This window comes from Empidonax traillii, unplaced genomic scaffold (assembly GCF_003031625.1).
Source record: "Empidonax traillii isolate 1590-97213 ecotype Southwest subspecies unplaced genomic scaffold, ASM303162v1 scaffold186:size1492175, whole genome shotgun sequence".
Classification (NCBI taxonomy): Eukaryota; Metazoa; Chordata; class Aves; order Passeriformes; family Tyrannidae; genus Empidonax; species Empidonax traillii.
In genome coordinates, this window is record NW_020955379.1 from 294,229 (window position 1) to 314,386 (window position 20,158).

Genomic DNA, 20,158 nt, shown 5'->3' on the forward strand with positions numbered 1-20,158 from the left:
GATTTTGAACCTGTGGAAAAAGCAGGAGTGGTAAAGTATTTTCATGAATGCCCCTCCTTCATGCGTATTCTGTACATTTTTGAATGAGAAAGAACAGCTGGGAGGAACGTGGGAAATCTTTTCAATAAAGACTGTCCTGCATCGGGGGCTTTCTTGTCCAAGCCCCACACAAGGCTCACTTAAATGCTTGGGTGCTGGCTGCACAGTGTACTGCATGGCATGATTGGTTTATCTTACTCAAAAAGTATCTTTCTTTCTGTAGGCCACAGAGAAAGAGCAAGAGTTTGCTGCTGCAAGTGCAAAGCAGCTGGAATATCAGCAGCTAGAGGAAGACAAGCTCTCTCAAAAATCTTCATCTAGCAAACTTTCCAAGTCTCCTTTAAAGATCGTCAAGAAACCTAAAAATATGCAATGCAAAGTGACACTCCTGGATGGATCGGAATATGCATGTGAAGTAGAGGTAAATGGCTTTTTGTCTTCATTTTTTTTTTTGACTGTCCAGAAATAAATAGTGGAAATTATATTTCTAATTTAAGCAAAAGGATGAATGGCCTGATATTTTGCCAGTGCCAAGCCCAGAGATGCTTTCATTGGTTTTTTTGGACATTGAAGAAGGTGCACAGATTTGAACTAGGTGAGGCATTCTTAGCACTCCCTGGAACAGCCAGACACTTTGGATTAATTTTTTGTTGGCACATGCTGCAGCAGAATGCAGAAAATGAATTATGGGCAACAAAGCCCATAAACAGAGAAGGATTTTAATCCCATTGGGCTTTGCTTTTCCTTGGTACTCTGCTGAGTCGAGACTTACATTGAGTCATTGTCCATGCAGTAATTCTGGCTACTGTGAGATTAGTAAGGGCATGAGAGATGTCCTGGGTAAGTGGGGGAAATGTCAGGAGCAAATAACAGTGGGACTGGGGAGTTCTGTGTGCTTCTCCATGTCTATGAATCATAATTGTGTCTGAATGTTACTGGGAGAAAGATGCTGTGATTTTTCTGTAAGGAAACTTGCCTTCCCTGCTGAGACTCTGACAGGAACCTACTTTTAGGACTAGTGCGCTCTCACTTAGGAGGCAGACTGTGCCATGCTAAGAGGATGCCTTGCCTTCAACTCCAGAAGGTCCCAGAAAAGCAGAAAGTGAGCACATTGATTGCCTCAGAGTAAGCATGACAAAATTCAGCATCTCAGAGCTGACCCATTTTTCAATTCAGTCATTGTCACCAAGGTGATTTTTGGACAGTGGACTAGCCTGTCCTGAACCTGCTTTGGGTCAGGAGGCCTTCCATGCAAGGAAAAGCTGAGCTTTTAAGTGCTTTGGAGAAGAGCTTTTAAGTGCTTTGGAAAGTGGCAGGTGAGGAAAACCCTTATCTTTTTTATTTAACCCTGACTTTACAGTCTGGGCAACATTTTGCTATGCTAGGAGTAAGTTGCGAACAGAAGCTTGTATTTTACTACTGTTACAACAACTTAGCAGTCCGTGCTGTTGAGTGTCTTTCACTGGGTGAGTCCTGTGTTGTTTCCTTCAGTCTAGGACTAGCTATCTGGCCACATACCTTGTGACTATTAAATGGTCATTTCTTGACCTGCAGTCTCAGTTTGGTCTCTCAAGGATAGCATGTGAGCCATTAAGCTGGAAGAATGACTCATACTGGCTTTGATGTTAAGAGTCAAACTTGTTTCAGTTCTTGCCACTTGCTTGTAAAATGTGAGTCACTTTTTGGAATACAGTCAAACAAATTTTACCAAATAGGATTTCTATGGAAATCTTGTCTAGCAGGCTGAGCTTTATCGAATCTAAGATGGTGCAGAAAGAGAGATTTGTTGGGTCAGGTTTCCACTTGTGCAAAAAATGTGAATAATAATTTCTGAAAGGAAGTTGCACTCTTCCACTAAACATGAGCTCTGTTGGAGTTGAAGTGTCAAAATGCTAGCATATGGAAGCCATCATGTTTTACTGCTTGTGAAATTTCTCTGCTCTGCAAGTTCTGAATAGCTCTTGAATACTGTCCAGTTTTGTATTCATTTTTTCTACTTGCATTGCTGAAATATTTTGAAGTTGTATTGACTGTCATCAGTAATCATTTTATCTGCTTCTATGATGATCAGACTGCCTAGGCAGAACGTAATATTGATGAGAATATAGCTCCTAAAAGGATGAATCCTCAAATGACAAAGCTGTAAGGCTATAATGGTGAGCAGACTGTTGAAACATAAGTTAGTTAGAAGGAACAAATATGTCAGGGAACAAGTACAGCTGGAGTGACCCATGCATTTACTTGCCTTAAATGGGTGATTCAGACTCTGCATCCTTCCTAAATGGTATTGTTAGTATGTTGTGTGTATGGAGGATGCAACTGCAGGTACCTCTCTGGCACAGCTCACTCCAGCCCACCGGAACATTTTGTAGATCCCCAGGGGAGTCTACTTTCCATGTGCATGAAGTTTAGCTATGGCAAAAGGATGCTGAGTTTTTCACTGTGATTTTTCTCCTGAGGAGAAAAAAGTATATATACAAAGGGAGTTAGTAGGTCAGGGAAACTGAGGGTCTGTCTCAGCAGACATCTCAGGAAATCATGTAGGAGGCTGAAGGTGAAGTTCTCCTACAGGAATTTTGGATAATAGCAAAGTTTTGTGGCTGTTTCACAGAAACTCAGTGCTGCAGCATGAGAAATAAATCTGTCATGTTTCAGGAAAATGCTGTCATATTTGAAGGCTCTCCTACAAGTGAACTCACTATATCAACTTAAATGGGGAAAAAAACCCCCATACATGCATATCTATATATAAAGAGATATATAAAGTATACTGAGACAGCCAACAAATTATGGAGGTCAGTAAATTCCCCAAGATTAATTCTTTAAAAGAAAGGTGAGAGGGGCAGACAACACATGGCAATCAGATATTTAATACTTCCATTCCTTGTGTTCAACCCACTCAGCTGCATCTTTTGGAGTGGACAGTGACCCAGGGTAGGAATGTGACAGTTGGTGGATGTGATTCAGAAATGTCATCCTATGTTTGTCAGCTCCTGTCTTTCAGCTCTGTGTATATCATGCTTCTATCTACTGAAGGCTACAAAGCATTGTAATCTAAAAGGACCGGAAACTTAGAAACCTAATTTTGAGCTAGAATAATAGCTCTGTCAGTGAATCTTGGTTGGGATGCAGGCCAAGTATTTATCTCTCCAGAACTGCATTCCCTAGTCTGGGAGTTGGGGATCATTATAGGATCCATCAGTTACTCTACAAAGGGGTTTGCAAACGACAAATGCTTTTTATATATGTTAAATATTAATGTCATTTAAAGGAGCTTATTGCTCTCCAGTAGAGTGCAACTTGCATCTTATCAATTATGTGTTCATCCAGTTAATGACCTGGCAGCCAACGTGGCACATACTCTCAGATTGAAATGCTTCTGAGGCAGGTTTGGTTAATCCATTATCCCCTTGGTGTCCTTTGTTTCAGAAGCTCCTCTTTATTGTTCTTTATTTAATGCTGAACCCCTTCACTGCTTTCTGCTATATCTTTCAGTCTCTCTCACATTCAGTACTTTGCATTTGTGACGCTGGGAGTTTTCATATTGTACGAGACGCATCTACAGGGAAAATGTAGAGGAGGTGACTTAAAAGCTGAGGTTAACAGGGGTTCACCTAATGTGGTATCTGTTCAGTGAAAGGATCTTAAGCAAATGCCAGGTAAAATTCCTCCCTTGAGGCTCTGGAGTGTTACTGCCTGTGTGCTCTATCTGTCCTGACCCAGAAAGTCTTTCATGCAGTAAGACATTACAAACCAAAACCAGGTTAAGTAGGTAACCCAACCTGTTCATTCATCCTCCTCCAAAACCATAAACCACCAGTGCTGCCATCTGTACCCCCACTGCTGTTCTTGTCCAGAAGCCTGCAGATGGTAGTGGCAGCCTAATTTCAGAGAGCAGTTTCCTTTTGGAGGTGGGATGGCCACCTAATAGTGATTCCTCTGCCCAGGGAAAGCTATTGGCTTCTGGAAAAGAGGTATTTGCTGTACATAGACATTTCCCCAGTACTCTGTTAAAGAAGAACAGCCTCAGGGTGGCTGCATGTTTCTCCCACATTGTGAGCAAGCTGGAGCACTCGATCACAGGAGTTGATGCAGTCTGCTCAGAGGAACACTGAGCGGTGATATCCACCTAGATGTCCACCCGTGCTGGAAGTGGTTCTCCTTGGCCTCTTCACTGTCCTCTCTCAGCCAGCATCAGGCTCAGAAATGTTGATTATCAAAGCAGCAGAGGCCGTAGCTGTGGTCAAAGCTGCACTGCAAAGAGGTAGCTGAAGACTTCTCTGTTAAGCAAGCTAGACGTGTGCTTCGCCTTTTTTGGTTTGAAGAACCAAAGATAAAGCAAGATCAAAGACTGCTAAAACCTTAAAAAAGACAATGAACAGACTAGTTCAAGTTTTTTCTAAGATATAAGAAAACTAGCAAAGTAACTTATTTCTGGGTTTCATCAGCTTTAAGTAGGGGTACAGTTACGCTTTTTCTAGGATTTATTTCCCTCCTTGTTCCTCTCTGTCCCATTTCAATTTTCTGTTATCTAGACTGCTTCATTTTAATTAAAAGATGCAAGTGGAACCAGCTGTTGTGCTCTCTGTTACACACAGCCTAATTTAAAGTGTCTTCCTAAAACAAGTTGAAATTTGTCTTTGTTTTAGCTCTAAACGTATACATGTTATCATTCACAAAGTGAGATCAGAAATCTGTAACATAATCTGTCTAAATAAATGGTAAAATAATTAGATTTCATTTTGGTAGGCTGAGCTGTCTGAACCCATTGCTAATTTATACTCTTTCGTCATTCCTGTACTGCTCAGACTCTCTTATCGTGCAGGCCACCAGTAAATTAAAACAAATGTTTCCATGGCAACCTGTCTGTGGTACCTCTGCAGCTCTACATCAAGCAGTGAGTTGACGCAGGATTTTGAAAAGCTGCAGAGCACATGGAAAGCTGACATCTTACAAAGCATTACTGCTGGCCCCAGTAGTGCTGTGGGTTAGTGGGGGTCAGCTGAGGTAGGAGGGGACTGGTAAAAATACACTATGTATGTTTGGTTGTTGGGTTTTGTTCCTCAAATTTTCTCAGTCACACTGCCAGTGGGATCTGGGCAGTGATTGGGTGTCCCATGCTGTAGCTGCTGCTATGCCTTTGTGATGAACCTCTGGTGACTTCGTCCGTGATGGAGACCCCACTTTCTTAAGGGGTTTCCCCATGTGACGTCAGAGTAGCATACTTGAGTTGAAATGGCAAGCAGTTTTGTTTCCATACATTTGAAACCAGGATTTGTAACATGGATGGAAGCAGACTGGAGTAAACATGTCCCTTTCTGCCCTATGCAAGTATGGGCTGACACTCCTTTATGAAGGCAAAATGGAGGTGAAATAAATGGATTCTCTAATAGGTTGAAATAACATGTTTTGCATGAATTTCTCTTTTTCCTGTTAAAAAGTGAGAGTACATGGATGCTTCCTTAAAAAATAAGTTCTTAAAAATTGTCATAGGACAGGCTTGAAGAGTTGAGGACAAGCGGACTTATTTCTGCGGTGCTACCACTGCCCGAAATGAAAGGGGGTGGTTGCTGGCTTCAGTGCTGTGTGTGCTGCTTTGCCTGCCCTGCAAGACCCCCTCTAGAGGAAAAATCCTCATGTGTTTCTGTATGAAAGTGGAGGAATGCATGGCCCCGTGGTCTTCCTCCTTGCGCAGTGTCTGAGCCAACCCTTCCGTGGGACCTGTCTCAGCATGGACCTGCTTTTGCATGGGGAGTTAATAACATTGAATTTCTCATCCATTTTGAGGTAGGATTTAAGGTCAAGAAGGGAACTTCTATAATAGGATGCACTCTGATTTCTGAAGGATACAGTTTCAGTTACCCCCTGCACATTTTAATTGTTTAATGAATTCCACACAGCCTCTTGCAAACGGCTTTACATGTGAAACTGATTACTGAATGCAAGAGGGAATTTTTTTAGTAAGTCTTTTCCTTTTGACCTACTCGTTGCTTACATTTCACTTAATTTAATATGAAGACCTTTGTTTTTGGTCCTTCCCCAGGATGTGTTTCAGTAAAAGTGATTGGGTTGAGAGGCATCAATGCCATTACACAGCATGTTTTCTGTCCCCAGACCTTCTAATTAGGGCTGACTTGGATTAGCCAGGGGATTCACTTAAGATCTATGTTACCTGACACATGTCAGTAGGAGTCTAAGTATTGCCTGAATATGTTTCAGCTGAATAAAGTCAATATACAGTTCTTCTGACTTTCTTTTTCCAAATACCATAGGCAGCTTTTTATGTCTTAAAATACTTGTCAATTCAAGAAGCACAATGATCTGAAAATCGACACCAATGTTATCCAACTCATAATAATCAACTATGAGGCTGAGCTGAGAAAGGTTTTTTACTTCAGATTGGTAACTGAAATAAAATGTTTGAACTCCCTTTTAGTGATGTTTATTATTATTATTTTACTGAAGCTAAAGAAACCTTAATCAAGACAAGTCACTTCAGGTTAAGGTAAGCCTTTTGGAAATGGCACGAGGCTGAGGGAGGATGTTGGTGTAGGTCTGAAGCATTTCTCCCTCACTAGGAGGGGCTCAGCTCCCTGACACCTTTCACACCTAGAAACCTCTGGGCCATGTGGTATTCAGGGAGAAGATCTCTTATAATCTTGGTAGCAAAACACCTAAGTGATTAGACAGATGTGATGTCTTGCATTTCCTCCAGTTAATAGACAAGTATTTTAGAGCTTGAATGAGAAATAAAGAATTAAAAGCAAGTAACTCCTCCAGATGTTCTGCCAAGTGAACAGCAGGTTGGGCTTTAAATTCTACCTTTTGGCACAACAGAGGACAGGGCCACAATCAAATGCCAGAAGCTTAAAATAACAAAAAATAAAAGTTTATATGTCCTCTCCTCTGTTTTCTACATCCAATCCTCTTATCTCTTGCCTTTTGTTAATAGTTTTCTGAAAATGATTTGTGCTGTGACATGATGGACTTAGCAGGCAGAAATCTTCATTTTGTTACTTTGGAGTTGCCAGCTATTTTTCATAATATTGAAAACTATTGAGATGGATCCACCTACATTAACAAATAGTTTCAGCTTCCCTGAAGCTGCATTTTCTAGGGAACAAATGGCTAGCTGAAAGCCTCATACTGAAATATTGCCTCTGGTCCCCTTCCCCTTGGGCACCAGTTGGACACATGCCAGGCAACAGGAGCTTGTTTACCGTCTGGTGAAGGTTTTTAAAAAACTAGTTTGGTCGTGTGCACTCAAGCAGAGGTACTGCAAGGCTCATTGCTTGTTAATCTGTTTGCAAGAGCCTAGGAGAGGATGATCTTCCACTTGCCCTTTACCCCAGACAGATAGATGTCTGGTGACTCCAGGGGTCCTGTCCTTGTCATTGTCCTTGCTGATGGCCTCACCAGGGTGAGACTGTGTCACTCCCTTCATGTTCGTCTTCTCCGGGCTTATTTCCCTGGTTGGTCCCAGCCTCAGCTTCTTACTGAGGTGTCTAGTTTAGCAAACACTCAACCTCCACATATGTTTTTTAGGTGCTGCTGGAATGTAAATCACAAAGAGTGGATGGAGGGCTTTGCTTATCCTTTTCCCTTTCCCAAATGGATACTCAGATTTTAAAGCTTCCTGCTGTTCCTGAACAAATGTGTACATCTCTCCCATGCCCATCCAACAGAGATGTTGCTGATTTTCATGTCACTGCCCAGTCACGCTCCTGCCAAGCTTCTGTGCATTGTCATGTTTCCTGCCCCGTTTCTGTGTCACTGAAGTGCCTGCTACTTGCTCCAGCTCCCAACCGAGCTGTCTAAATTCATCATTGACTCTGTTGCTAGTTGCTTCAATTTATAGGTGCTGTCCCCACGTTAGCAAAAACAGTTGCTGTTTCCAGACCAAAATCGAGTAAATCTCACTTTATTATCATTCCCTAAATATATTAGCTTGTCATATAAAATCCTAATGCCTCATATGGGAGATATTTTTTTCCCAGCTGAGCCCCATGCAGTGTTCACTGGGCTGCTTTTATGTTTTTTACGCATCTCTGTTGATACAGTGAACAAAATATCAGAGACAGGACTTGGTGGTGAGGAAATATCTGCTTGCAAAGCAAAGTGTTGATAGGCAGCGAGGTCTGTCTCATGGTTTATCTTGCTTTGACAGAAATGATTTTGATCTGAAGTGGATAAAGCTTGAATGTAGCTCGAGAACAGGCTATGTTAGTTTTCTTGACAGCCCCAGTACTGATGGTGTAATACTGTCTAAGGTACCCCAAATCTAAAAGGCTGATCATCCTACTGCCTCTCCTGCCTCAAGAGCATCTCTCTGTGCTGTGGTTTCTGTGCAATGTAATTTTTTTTTTACTCCAACCTGACAATGTAGGTCAGGGAGAGCTCTGTGGCTTTTAAATTCATATGGCAAGATTACTCTGTAAATCGGACTATGTTGGCAGTGGAGCTTTTTTCAGCTGAAAATAAACAAAATGTTTGTGGTTGTTTTTTGTTAATGTGTGCCAGGAACTATTTATATTACAGGTAGTGATTGGTTCCCCTTGGTTGCTGTGATGCTACTAGGCTTGTGCACAGTTAGTTAGCAGTTACGAAGGAGAGATGAGTGTTTGCCGAATTCACCCAAGTATAGGTAGAATAAGGAAAATATTTATATTTACAACCCTCCCATAAAGCTTCAGCTGCTGTACTGAATCCCAAGAGACTCGCCTGAGTTACTGCAGAGTGTCTTGCCGAGGCGGTCAGGCAATCAGGAGGCATTAAGCCAATGGATCAGCTGCACATCTAACTCAAATCCAAACCCAAACAATCTGTGTTCTCAAGAAAGCTGAGTGAGGGGGTTACTTTCTCTGTTGAAAAGCCTCCAGAAATGTGGAATATTGTTTATTATTTTATGTCATCATTTAGCAAATGTGTGAGACTAATCACTGCTGAGAGCAGAACTGCTGATTGAGAAATTTTGTCCACTGTTTTCGTATTCATTTATCAGAGAGTAGTGCTCATAAGCTGTTACCAGATCTCAGTTTATACAGTATGCATTCTGTTGATGCACTTGGGATGCATTTGATAATCATCATGTTTGACAGGTATTTCTGTAGCCGTTGTGCACAGGCAGACATGGCTCTTAAATTTTCATGTACAAAAACGTGCTCCATTCTTTTGCTGGTGACCCCAAAGCAGTTGCATTGCCATGAATGAAGTGCCCACTTTTTTCCCAAGGATGCAAACTGAGTGGTGCACGTGTCGGTATGCTTAGAGCTCGTGTGATAGCCGTACTGGTGTGATCTCTGATGATGTAGAAGGCAAAAACCCTAATTTGGTTTGATGCCAGAATCGAGACTAGGTCACCAATCTTCTTACTGGGATTTAGCAGTCCTCTGGGTTTTTTTAGATTAGTGCTAGCTGTTTAGGATTGCAAGCTCAAACAGCATTAAAGAAGGTTGCCCCTGATAAAAACTGTGTCATATTATACAATGTCATTGACGTTTGCCGCAGGTACGTAACTGTAGCATGGACAGATATTTATCTGTTTATCTAAATACTTCATTTGCAGGTGTCAGAAAAGGTTATTTTCAAGAATGGTAATACATTTCAATATGGTATATTAACATAAATATCAATAAGCTGAAAAATTAAAGTGCTACCGTAATGAGGGAAAAAAGAAAGTGATCAGTCATCCCTGTATGTCAGAAGACCTCTTGTCTATTGGAAGTTTTCTTATGTGGCATTCATTTGTATGTGCAGAGCAATATAAGATAGAGTTCTAAATTAAGAGAGCAGAGATAAGCAGAATAGTATTGAACTTTTTATTTCAAACTTTTAGAACGTATTAGTCACCTACTGTGACGTGCTATGCAGGTTCATACATAAAAAAGTTAAGAAATAGGACATTTGGAGAGCTAGTACTGGCATGCAACCTTCAGGAAAAGCATTTCCTTATATGAAATATATTCATTTGGGGGGGGGGGGGGAAGGTCTTTTTAGTACAGCTTTTATTTAATGAAATCCTTCTGAAATTGCTTCAATCTTAGTTGTCCCCACTTTTGACTAAATAGATTAGATTGTATTTGGAACTGTGACCAGGGACATTTCCAAATGCAGTTTACCACTGAATTGTGGAAAACATTAAATTGTACTTCCTTTGGAGAACCAAAAAATGAGTGTGTTTTGCTTTGAACCTTTTTTTTTAATTGAGCGTATTTTTTTTACTCTTCTGACCTGAAAGGCTGGCAGAAATGTCTTCTTCAATATGTCCTACATATGCTGGCAAACTGCTTAGGAACTGAATGAGAGCATTCCGTCCATCCTAGGGATGCATGTGTCCTCAAAAATGTTCATTTATGAACATTTATTATTATTGATTACATGTTATATTAAGAACATATTAATTTATGAAAATTTATGTGTCTTCATCTAGCAGAGGGCAACAAAGGTGCTCTAGAGAGCTGGAGCACCTCACCTATAAAGACAGAACTGAGTTGGGGTTGTTCAGCCTGGAGAAGAGAAGGCTCCAGGGAAACCTCATTGCAGCCTTCCAGTAGTTAAAGGAGACTTACAGAAAGGAGGGAGAGAGATGTTTTTACGCAGGCGGATAGTGATAGGATGTGGGGGAACTGTTTTAAACTAAAAGAGGCAAGATTTAGATTAGATACTAGGAGAAAATTCTTTACTGTGAGGGTGATGAGACCCGTAACAGAGAAATTGTGGATGTCCCATTCCTGGAAATGTTCAAGGCCAGGTTGGATGGGACTTTGAGCAACCTGGTCTAGTGGGGTTGGAACTCGATGATCTTTAGGCCCCTTCCAACCCAAGCCATTCTGTGATTCTTTAATTTATAATACTCTTCATATGTGAAACCCAAAATTTTTTCTATAAGTAACTTAAAATAGTTAATTTCTTTTATCTTTAAGCTTTCTTCTGTGTGAGTATTTGTTGTTTGCTTTTTCACTTCATCTATCTTGCTTCTGTCTTTGGTGTACAGTGTTGCACTGCAAACTTCAGCAAAGGTTTTGTTCCATCGCAGAAATTACTTATTTGAAAATGTTATGTGTAATGCCTGGAACATCACTCTCAACATACTGAACTTTCAGATGAGTTAACTGTTGTTGATGTTTCTGGAACTGCCATTGCCATTTTGGGCAAGCACGGCAGGGGATGTAGATGTCTGAATTCCAGTGGTTAAGTCATGTTATGCTTACAGAAGTTTTTATCATGCACATTACACATGTAAGATTTACTTCAGTAAACCAGAGGAAAACTTGCTGATTTTCTGCCAGTTAAGACTCCATGAAGGATTCTCTGTCCTGTTCTTCTTTCTGGATGCTCCTCACTTAGCTTCCTGCTGGGGACTTCAGTTGAGAAATTATAGATTTGAAGAAATTCAGGGTTTCTTTTCTCTCCTGTCACCTTTCTTCTTCATCTTCTTTTCCCCATGGAGAGAAATTGTGGAGAAGTGTAAACAGCACAAGAGCAAACCCTTTGAAAATGCAAATTAAAAGTGTGCAGTAGTGAAGTTAAACTTCTTTTGAATTACTTTTTCCATTTATCTTTCTTGGGAAAAAAAAAAAACAATTTGCCCTTTTTTTTTTTCAGCTTTAGTCAAGATTTATTCAAAGAATGTGTTCTTCATATTTGGAAATTTTCTCATCAAAAGTGCAATGATTAGCTTCTAGAATTTCCTTCATATCTTGAACAGCTCAAACTCTTTTCAGAAAAAAAAAACATGGGAAATGTCATAGTGTGTTGATTATTATTTCATTCACAGATATAAATATGCTTCTTACCAGAACCATTGTGTGAGTTTAGGATCTCTCATCGGCTCTCCGTAGATGGAGAAGCGACGTGATGTGGCCAGGAGTGTCTCTGCATTTGGAACCACACTGAATTACCTTACAAATTTGCATCTGTTTGAATGCACATATTATGTGCATTAAATTTTACACATTTGCCTATGCATATCAATTTATTACATATATGTGATGTTAAGATCTCTCCCCCACGAATGAGGTTCTCGATACGAAAGTGATGTTGGAAGCTTGGTCACTTTAGCTTGCAAGCAATGAGTATTTACAGAAGTAATGGGGTTTTTTTCTGGGATTAGGCATATTTTTGGGAAAGTTGGGTAATTCATGAGGAAAGAATGAGAAGATGTGCTGTCAGGAGGCTGGAATTCAACAACTCAGCGACTCAACTGGGGGAACTTCTGGAAGAGAAATCTCACTGTGGTGAGAACAAACTGTAACCAGTTAGTCATTTTCACTTGTTTGTGTTGCAAGAATAATTGCAGAAGCTGCAACGGGAGAGGGAGAAACTTCTTGTGTGTGCTAGTTATTTGTTCCTGTATACATTTTAACTTCAGTGGGTGTTTTCAAATGTTTGCACAGGGAAGACTACTGTTCAGCCCATGTAATGTAGAAACCAAAGTGTCAACCAAGATAAGTTGCAAAAAGGAATTTTAATTGAAACAGTAAAATGAAATAAAAGCAGTGGTCTGGACACAATTGGTATCTTCTTCATCAGGCACATTGCAATTGAGAAAAGATGATAGCTAATGCTTCCCTACCAGAAAGAACAGGGGAAAAGGAAGAGGTTAGTACAGCCACATGCCAAAATACATTACAGCATGCAAGGCTAGAGCCAGCCCACACATTTATACAGTGCATTGTTAAGATTCATTGGAAAGTGCAAATGCTAATTAGGAGTGTGAACCAGATAACCTCAACATCGGTTCGAGTCCAATTATTCCTACTGGGATTTCATGATACAGATCTGTTTGTCCTTCTTCCAGCAATCGTGCCCAACTAGAGTTATTACAGTAATTGCATGGAGTTTGATGCCAGGCTAGTGCCAGTGTGACACTGCTCGCTGGCAGCTTGGCAGCTTTTCTGAGGAAAGCAGCAATGTCATGCTTGCATATGTATTCGCACAGAAAGATACGTGCAAACTCCATTTAAAGTCCAGGTCCCCAGCTGTGATACTTGTTCGTCTTGCTGTGCTCCTTGACTGATCAGAAAGGGAGGTGAAGTTTCAGTCCATCAGAGTGCCCTGACCTTGCAGTTACTGTGCAGTGGAGATGGTGGTTATTGGTGGCAAAAATGAATCCTGTTGTAGTTGTTTGGTTGTGGAAGTCTCTTCTCTCTTCAGGTTTTACCTAACGCTGCAAAATTTGGCCTGAATGTGATCTCTTGTAATTGATTCCATGCTGCAGGCAGCTCTTGCTCAGCATTTTGCACCCACATGAGACTGCAGCATCGAATGCCAAAGCAGAGCTACTGCTAAATGCATCGCCTTGGAGGCTGCAATAGTTTTATTTCTAAAAAGCAGAGAAGGCTGTTTGCTGCTCTTCAGCTCCTCCTGTTTCCCTATCATTGAGACGAAGGTAATCTGTGGAGGTGCGCAGGGATCCCAGTGTCATGGCTGTGTATCAGTCTGAAGGGACTGGGGAGGCCCCTGATGTGAGCAGGGCCATGGCTGGTGCTGGGTCAGGCCAGCTGTGGCATTGCCTGGCCAAGGCCTTGAAACCTTCTGAGAACAGAGGCTCTTTTGCCCTTCTGAGATACCAGTCCTAGCATGGCATTGCCCCTCCAGGGAGAAGTCTGTCAGACAGAGGGTTGGATTCTGTCTGGTAGAAGTTCAAGTGTGACAGATTCTCAGCATGGACACCTCTCTCCTTCAGTAAAGCTTGCAAAAACAGCTGGTCCTGTAGGTTGGAGGTTACCCCAGCAAGCGAAAGTGGGTCATTCAGGGTGAGGTGCAGCAGAAGAGAGGCTTAGGCTGCATCATCGGAGTGGGTGCCAAAATGCCCTGCAGGAAGACTGCAGATGGTTGTGTTTCAGGCCAAACCAGGAGCCACAGCAGCCTAAAGGAGACATCTGGGAGAGGTGGTGCCTGCTGACCTGGGGGAGCCAAGCCTACAACCTTACACAGAAATAAAATTTGTCCCTTGGAGGTACCAGTTCTGAATCTTGATAAATTTTCCTCTGGCACAACTGGCTTCCAGTCTGGGAAGCACCATCCAGCACATAACATTTGAAATCTTTCTGATCTCATCCCTGTATCTTACTAAATACCAAAGGGATTTCCTGGAGTCTTACTAGTACCTGTATGACAAGAAAGTTGGTGTCACATCTTTGTATTAAGTTGTTGGTTGTTCATTTTCTATGTAATTTCTCCCTTTGCTTATCACAGTACAAGAACATATGGGTTTAGTAGCTTGATTGCTGCATTACAGGGTTTTTTATTACCTGGGGGTCCTGATGGGCAAAAAGCTAAAATAAAACATCAGCTATGTGTCCTGGTAGCACAGAAGGCCAGTGCCATCCTGGGCAATGTTAACAGAAGGTCAAGTGAGGTCATCCTTCCTGTCTACTCAGCTCTTGAAGCGCTGAGTCCGGTCCTGGACTCCCCAGTACAAGGCAGACATGAACTCAATGGACAGAGTCCAGCAAAGGGCCACAGATATTACGAAGGCCCTGGAGCATCTATTTCATGAGGAAAGTCTGAGAGTTGGAACTGTTCAACCTGGAGAAGAGAAGGCTCTGGCAGGATCTTACCAATGTGTATCAATATCTGATGGGAGGAGTAAAGAAGACAGAGCCAAAATATGCTCAGTGGTACCCATTTGCCAGGACAAGAGGCCAGGGGCACAAAGTGAAAGACAGGAATTTTCATTTAAATGGAAGAAAAAAAAATTACTATCATAGTAAATATCATATCATGGTCAAACACTGGCACAGATTTCCCACACACAGGCTGGGAGTCTCCATCCATGGAGATATTCAAAACCCAAGTGGAACACAATCCTGAGCAACCTTCTTTAGGTGTTGCTTCCTGAGAACGGCGGGTGGACTAGGCAATCCCCAGAGGTACCCACCAGCCTCAACTAATCTGTGATTCTGTGATTACCATGCAGTATGTATTTTATGGATGGAGTTATAATGTATCAGTAATAAAGGTTTGCATGTTTTCACTTGAATAATGTTTGTGTATTATAAGTATGTTACAGTTTATGGGCTTAATCATAACAAAGGAAATTTTTTTTTCTGAATTAAGAAATACTGAATATTGTACCCAAATGTTTGCCAGTGAGAATAATTGACTTTATAATAATCCTGTTATCTAGACAGAGATAAAACAGAGGTACTTAATTTTGAGCTTCTCACTGTTGTCTTGTTCTGGTGATATTGTAAGGGGTAGGGGTATAATGGAGGGATATGGGCTGAAGAAGCTGATGTAGAAAGGTTTGAGCATGGGCTGTTTCTGGAGAAGACAATTAGGGGAGGCCTTCAGCCTTGGAGGAAGGGAGAAGCTCAGTTCCAAAATGGAGGAGAAGCTGGTGAGAAGGGAGGCTGCTTCTCCTTTCCCTTGTGTGTGTGTGGGAATTGCTGGCAGGCACAGGCTTGCCAAGTTTGCTGCTGCTGGCTCCTCTCACCAGGAGCTTGACCAGGAGGCTGTTTATTCCCATTCCAGCTTCAAGAGAGAGCCTTGGCCTTTATAGAGCTGCAGGGATGAGGCTGTGAAAAGCATAAAGTTTGTGCTCCCGGACCTTTGTGTTCATTTATACCATTAAATCTATGTTTTGTATTCTTTCTGTTTTCTTGATTTGCCGGAGCTTAAGCAAAGTGTCTTTTCTCACATCTGCACATTTCATTTCATCCCATTCATGCCTGAAAAATATTTAAGAGTACTTTTAGTGGAGACTCTTGCAATATTTGCCTTTCAGAAAAGCTCTTCCTTTACAGGGCCAGTATTTTATAGCTCCAAGTCGTCGTCGTCGTCTTTTTTTTTTTCCTGCTGAGAATTGATTGGCATTTTTGGGATTAACTTATGATCCACAGTAACCATCAGACTGTCAATCTTTCATCATCTTAGATGTCATTCCAAAATGATAGAAAGCAAAGGTTTAGGATGGATTGAGGAGCTGTATGAATTTGTAAGCTGACCTTTCTCTCCTCCTCCCATTCTGTCCCTGCCAAAGCAATAATACCCATGTCCTTCTTGGCATGGTTATTTGGGCACACAGTAAAATAAAAACAATTAGCAAGAGCACAGGAGGTCTGTTCAGTTTCTTTAATTATATATTCCTAACTAAACCTCTTAATTTCCCATGAATTCATGCAGTAGCTTCCCCTCACTGTATTTCTGTGCAATGATGGTTTAGAAGCAGAGCGTGCCTGCTCACACCACATGGGTACAAAGTGACCGTGCTGCCTATATACAAGTGCATAAGGATTTCTTTTGTCTTTTTTATTAGAGCAGCAGGGGTGGCTCCGCTGCCAGGCAGCCCCCACTCCCCAAATGACCAGAGTCATCTAAATCCTGCTCCCACAGGTCATCTCTGACCTGGGACAGTGGCAAGGCTGCAACATGAGGCTCATCTGTCTGGATGCTGATGGGCATTTCTGTGGATAGTGGGAAGAGAAGTGGTCCTAGTAAGGCTTTCCCTCACCTATCACCAGTTTCTACCTTGAGATGGTGAAGAGAGCACCCAAACCGAGAAAGGCTGTCAGTTACATGTGGTATTTCTGATGTGCTCGTGCAGCACCAGCAGTGTTTTCCCATATCCTGATGCAGCAGGAATTTTACAGAAAGTGGCTGAATACAACTTTGGCATCTTCATACAGGAGAAAGAGCAGGAGGGGGACATATTGCCATGCAAATTATTCAGGATTGCCATAGTTATTCTCACTTGCCTGCAATGTGTAGCCAAACAAGAAATCCTGAGCGCTGGGGGTTTTCTAGTTGGTTGGTTTTTATTACAGCACAGCCCCGCACAACTGTTTCCTGTAGTTCCCTGTTAAAACACCTTACAGCTAGTATTTCTCAAAGCAGATATCTGTGTAGGTGCACGAATTGGCCATGTAAAACAGCTCCTGTGTTGGCCTTAAGTGACTCTTAAAATTAGGAGAGCATTGAAGTGTCACAATTTGAATACATGTAAGTGACACAGTGGTGCAGACCATATTTTTCAAAGCTGGTGTCCTCTAGAGCTAACCTGCTTATTTCTCTCCATTCAGTATAAGTACTTAGTTTGTTAACAAGAAGCAGGAAATTTGGCAAAATGCAGCATTGCTTGCTTATAGCAGAAATGTGTCTATTTTGGCTGGAAGATTCTGAGTTCATTCCTCTCCACACAGCAGTAGTGAGATCTTTTTTATCCTCCTGTTCCTCTACATGGAGCATCAAGTATAAAACCACCAACCTCTTATTATCTGATTCCAAGTTTGGGGCATGAAGAATTAACTAAACATTTGTTTGACATTATAACAGAGCTGGAGAGTATTTATCCTTCCTACTACAGGATGGAAAGCATGTGACAAGGCCGTAAAGCTGTTTGCTCAAGTGATGCTGGAAGACACAGTAAATGATGCTGCAGCAATACACTTGCAGTGCACTTCTGGGCCTGGTTTTTTCCTCAGCTGGAGAACGCTTTTTAGGCTCAGCGACATGCATCAGTTTCCCCATTGATAAAAATGTAAAGGATGTTTCCCAGTGTCCTTTCCAATATACCGTCAGAACACCAAATTTAACACAAATTACATTAAACTGCACAACTCCCTCCATTGTCTCTTGTAATGTTTTCACGGAGTGTTAGGCAGCAATCCTCAGTTCTTTTCTTTTTTTTCTCTTGGCTTGCTTGCCACTTCTAAAATAGTTTGAGGCCAGTGTTGGGCTCCATGGGTTTGTTGGCATAGCTGTGTCAGCTTGGATTGTGAACTATCCTCTCCCGGCCAAGACTGCTGGGCTGGTAGCACAGTCCAGGCACAACTCTGTCAGCAGAGGTGCGTAAATTTGGGGGCAGCATTCTCTCATCTTCTGTTTCAACTGCCTGCATTGTCTTTGAAGTGAGTACTGTATTTCCAGTTTGCTTCAAGTCATGTGTATGCTACAGATAAAGAAAATGCTGTGCTGACATCAGCTAAAATATTTATGTATGCGTGTGTTTGGAATAAAGTGGGGAGATTTTTTTCCTTTAGCTGAGTTGCACTTAGGAAGTAGGCAGTGATGAAACAGTGGCCAAAATAATTTTGAATTGATTATCATAATTAATACATATCAAAGTTGGCACATGTAGCTTATAAAAAGGACATTTTTGTCTGCATTTGGTCTTTTGGAGATTTTTTTTTTCTCAATTTCACATACAACACTGAGAACTAGGATGACCTGAATGTTTGCTGTCCAATATGAGAGATACTATGAAGCTTCTGCTAAGGGCTCTGGCTGTTGACAGATATCTTCTCATCTAACATGTCAGCAGTAAAGAAGGTTAGGGAGACAATGGGAAGCTGCTTTCTTACCCTGCTGCATTCCCAGGTAGATACTAGGCTCGTTCCGTGATTTCAGTAGATAGTGTAAGCACATTTCCCTGAATATTAGACAAAAATTTGTCCTGGAATCAGTCCATGTTGTTACCGAAGCAAAAAGTATCTCCATGTTTGATTTTATCTCCACTGGATTGTCACCCTGCTGCAGTCACATCTCTGATAATCCATGTCCAGGAATATTTTGTACTGCTGTTTGTTGCTGCTTGCACACAAAGAGTTGCTCTGGTTTGCAGAGATATGACCTTAGCATGCCCTTGAAGTTGCAGTTTTTGAAAGACAGAAGAGATCTTCTACTGAGACTTGAAACATGACATGTATGACTTATTTTTAACTCTGCAAGAAGACTTGAGCTTTTAGGGAAAGAGGATTTGCCCCATTCAGCAGCTTCCTATGAAGCTCCAGGTCAATAGGTTAGAAAGATTTTGAATTGAATTGAATGATTTTGAGGTTATTGATTTGACAGAAGAGGTGTTATTTTAAGGCTTTATTATGTTATTTTGCAAACCTAATATTTTTTGTTCTGTTTTCTGTTCGTTTCCTACAGAAACGTTCCAGAGGTCAAGTGCTATTCGACAAAGTGTGTGAGCATCTGAACCTTTTGGAAAAAGACTACTTTGGACTAACATACAGAGACACAGAAAACCAAAAGGTAACCCACAGAGCTGCAGCTGGCCTTTGGCATGCGAACGTCAGAGCTCGCTGAGAGACTCCCCAAACAGTTGCAACAATCCAGAAGTTGGTTTTATCTTCCTTGTCAGGTTCCGTAGACATAGTTTGAGCTATTGTTCTTTGTGACTCTACTTCTTAAAAGCATCTCCTGTGTTTCCCTGGCTTCCCTCTGTTTTGACTGTTTATGACATGAAGGAAGCTGGTCCTCTTTCTAATGTAATTTATTCCTTTACTGCCAGAGATGAAAGCCAGATTTACATTCAGAGATACACTGCTAAATATATAATACTAAAATATGGCTTAATAATTCTGTGGTTGGGACACAGATAAGCAAGAGATGATTGACTGCTCCTGCTAACTGCTTAGATAAAGTAAGGCTCCAAGTCTTGACTTTCTTTATCTTAGCATTATTGTTGATTTGACTAAAGACATTAGTCTTCAGAAGCAGTTGGTAGCAAGAGTGAATAACGTTCTGCTTGTCTGCATCTCAACTTCAGTATGAAATAAACTGTGTCAAAGATTATCTAGTGTGCAGGTGATATATATTGTTACAGGGAAAGAGAGAGTATCAAAGGATAATTTAAAATATGCTGTGTGATTTTGGCATTTTAAGATAAATATTTTGAAACAGTGCAAAACTTCTTAGCAATATATGCAGTAGCCCTGCAGAGCTCACCAGGTGAATTTTGTGCTTTATGTGACCTGAAAGGTCTTCCCTAATGGAGCTGGAACTCTTACTACTTTTTTACTGCTTATGTCTTGTGGGAACAACAGTTGTATTTCCTAGACTTCCATTTGTTTCAATTATATATGATACAAAAAAAGTCAGTCTTTTTGTCTCTCTTTCCCCCTTTCTTTATGGACTTCTTTGTCTCTGATTTAGAAAATGACTTAAGCAGATACTTTTCTATGCCAGTCCAAGATAATACTTTAGCATATGTTTAGTTTTCAGTTTCAATAAAAGCTAGGCAGATGTCTAAGTGCATTTTGAGATAGGTGCACTTTCATGTTCTAGAAAGAGAAGAATGGATTTATTATTAACACTGGGTTTAGAAGCACTAAACATTTATAGATCACCATTTACTTTACAGAACTAAACAGTTAAAAGAATAATT

At 41.1% G+C, this 20,158-nt stretch overlaps 1 protein-coding gene across 30 annotated transcripts in view; it reads left to right on the forward strand.

Moving 5' to 3' along the window:
- EPB41L3 (erythrocyte membrane protein band 4.1 like 3) overlaps positions 1–20,158 on the forward strand; it is a 141,959-nt gene that overhangs the window by 80,991 nt on the left and 40,810 nt on the right. For all 30 annotated transcript variants that reach the window (XM_027886358.1, XM_027886349.1, XM_027886350.1 and 27 more), the window contains 2 exons: positions 263–460; positions 18,919–19,023. In XM_027886358.1, the coding sequence (XP_027742159.1) occupies positions 407–460; positions 18,919–19,023 (159 nt within the window). In that variant the 5' untranslated portion in view covers positions 263–406. The remainder of the gene's footprint in view (positions 1–262; positions 461–18,918; positions 19,024–20,158) is intronic.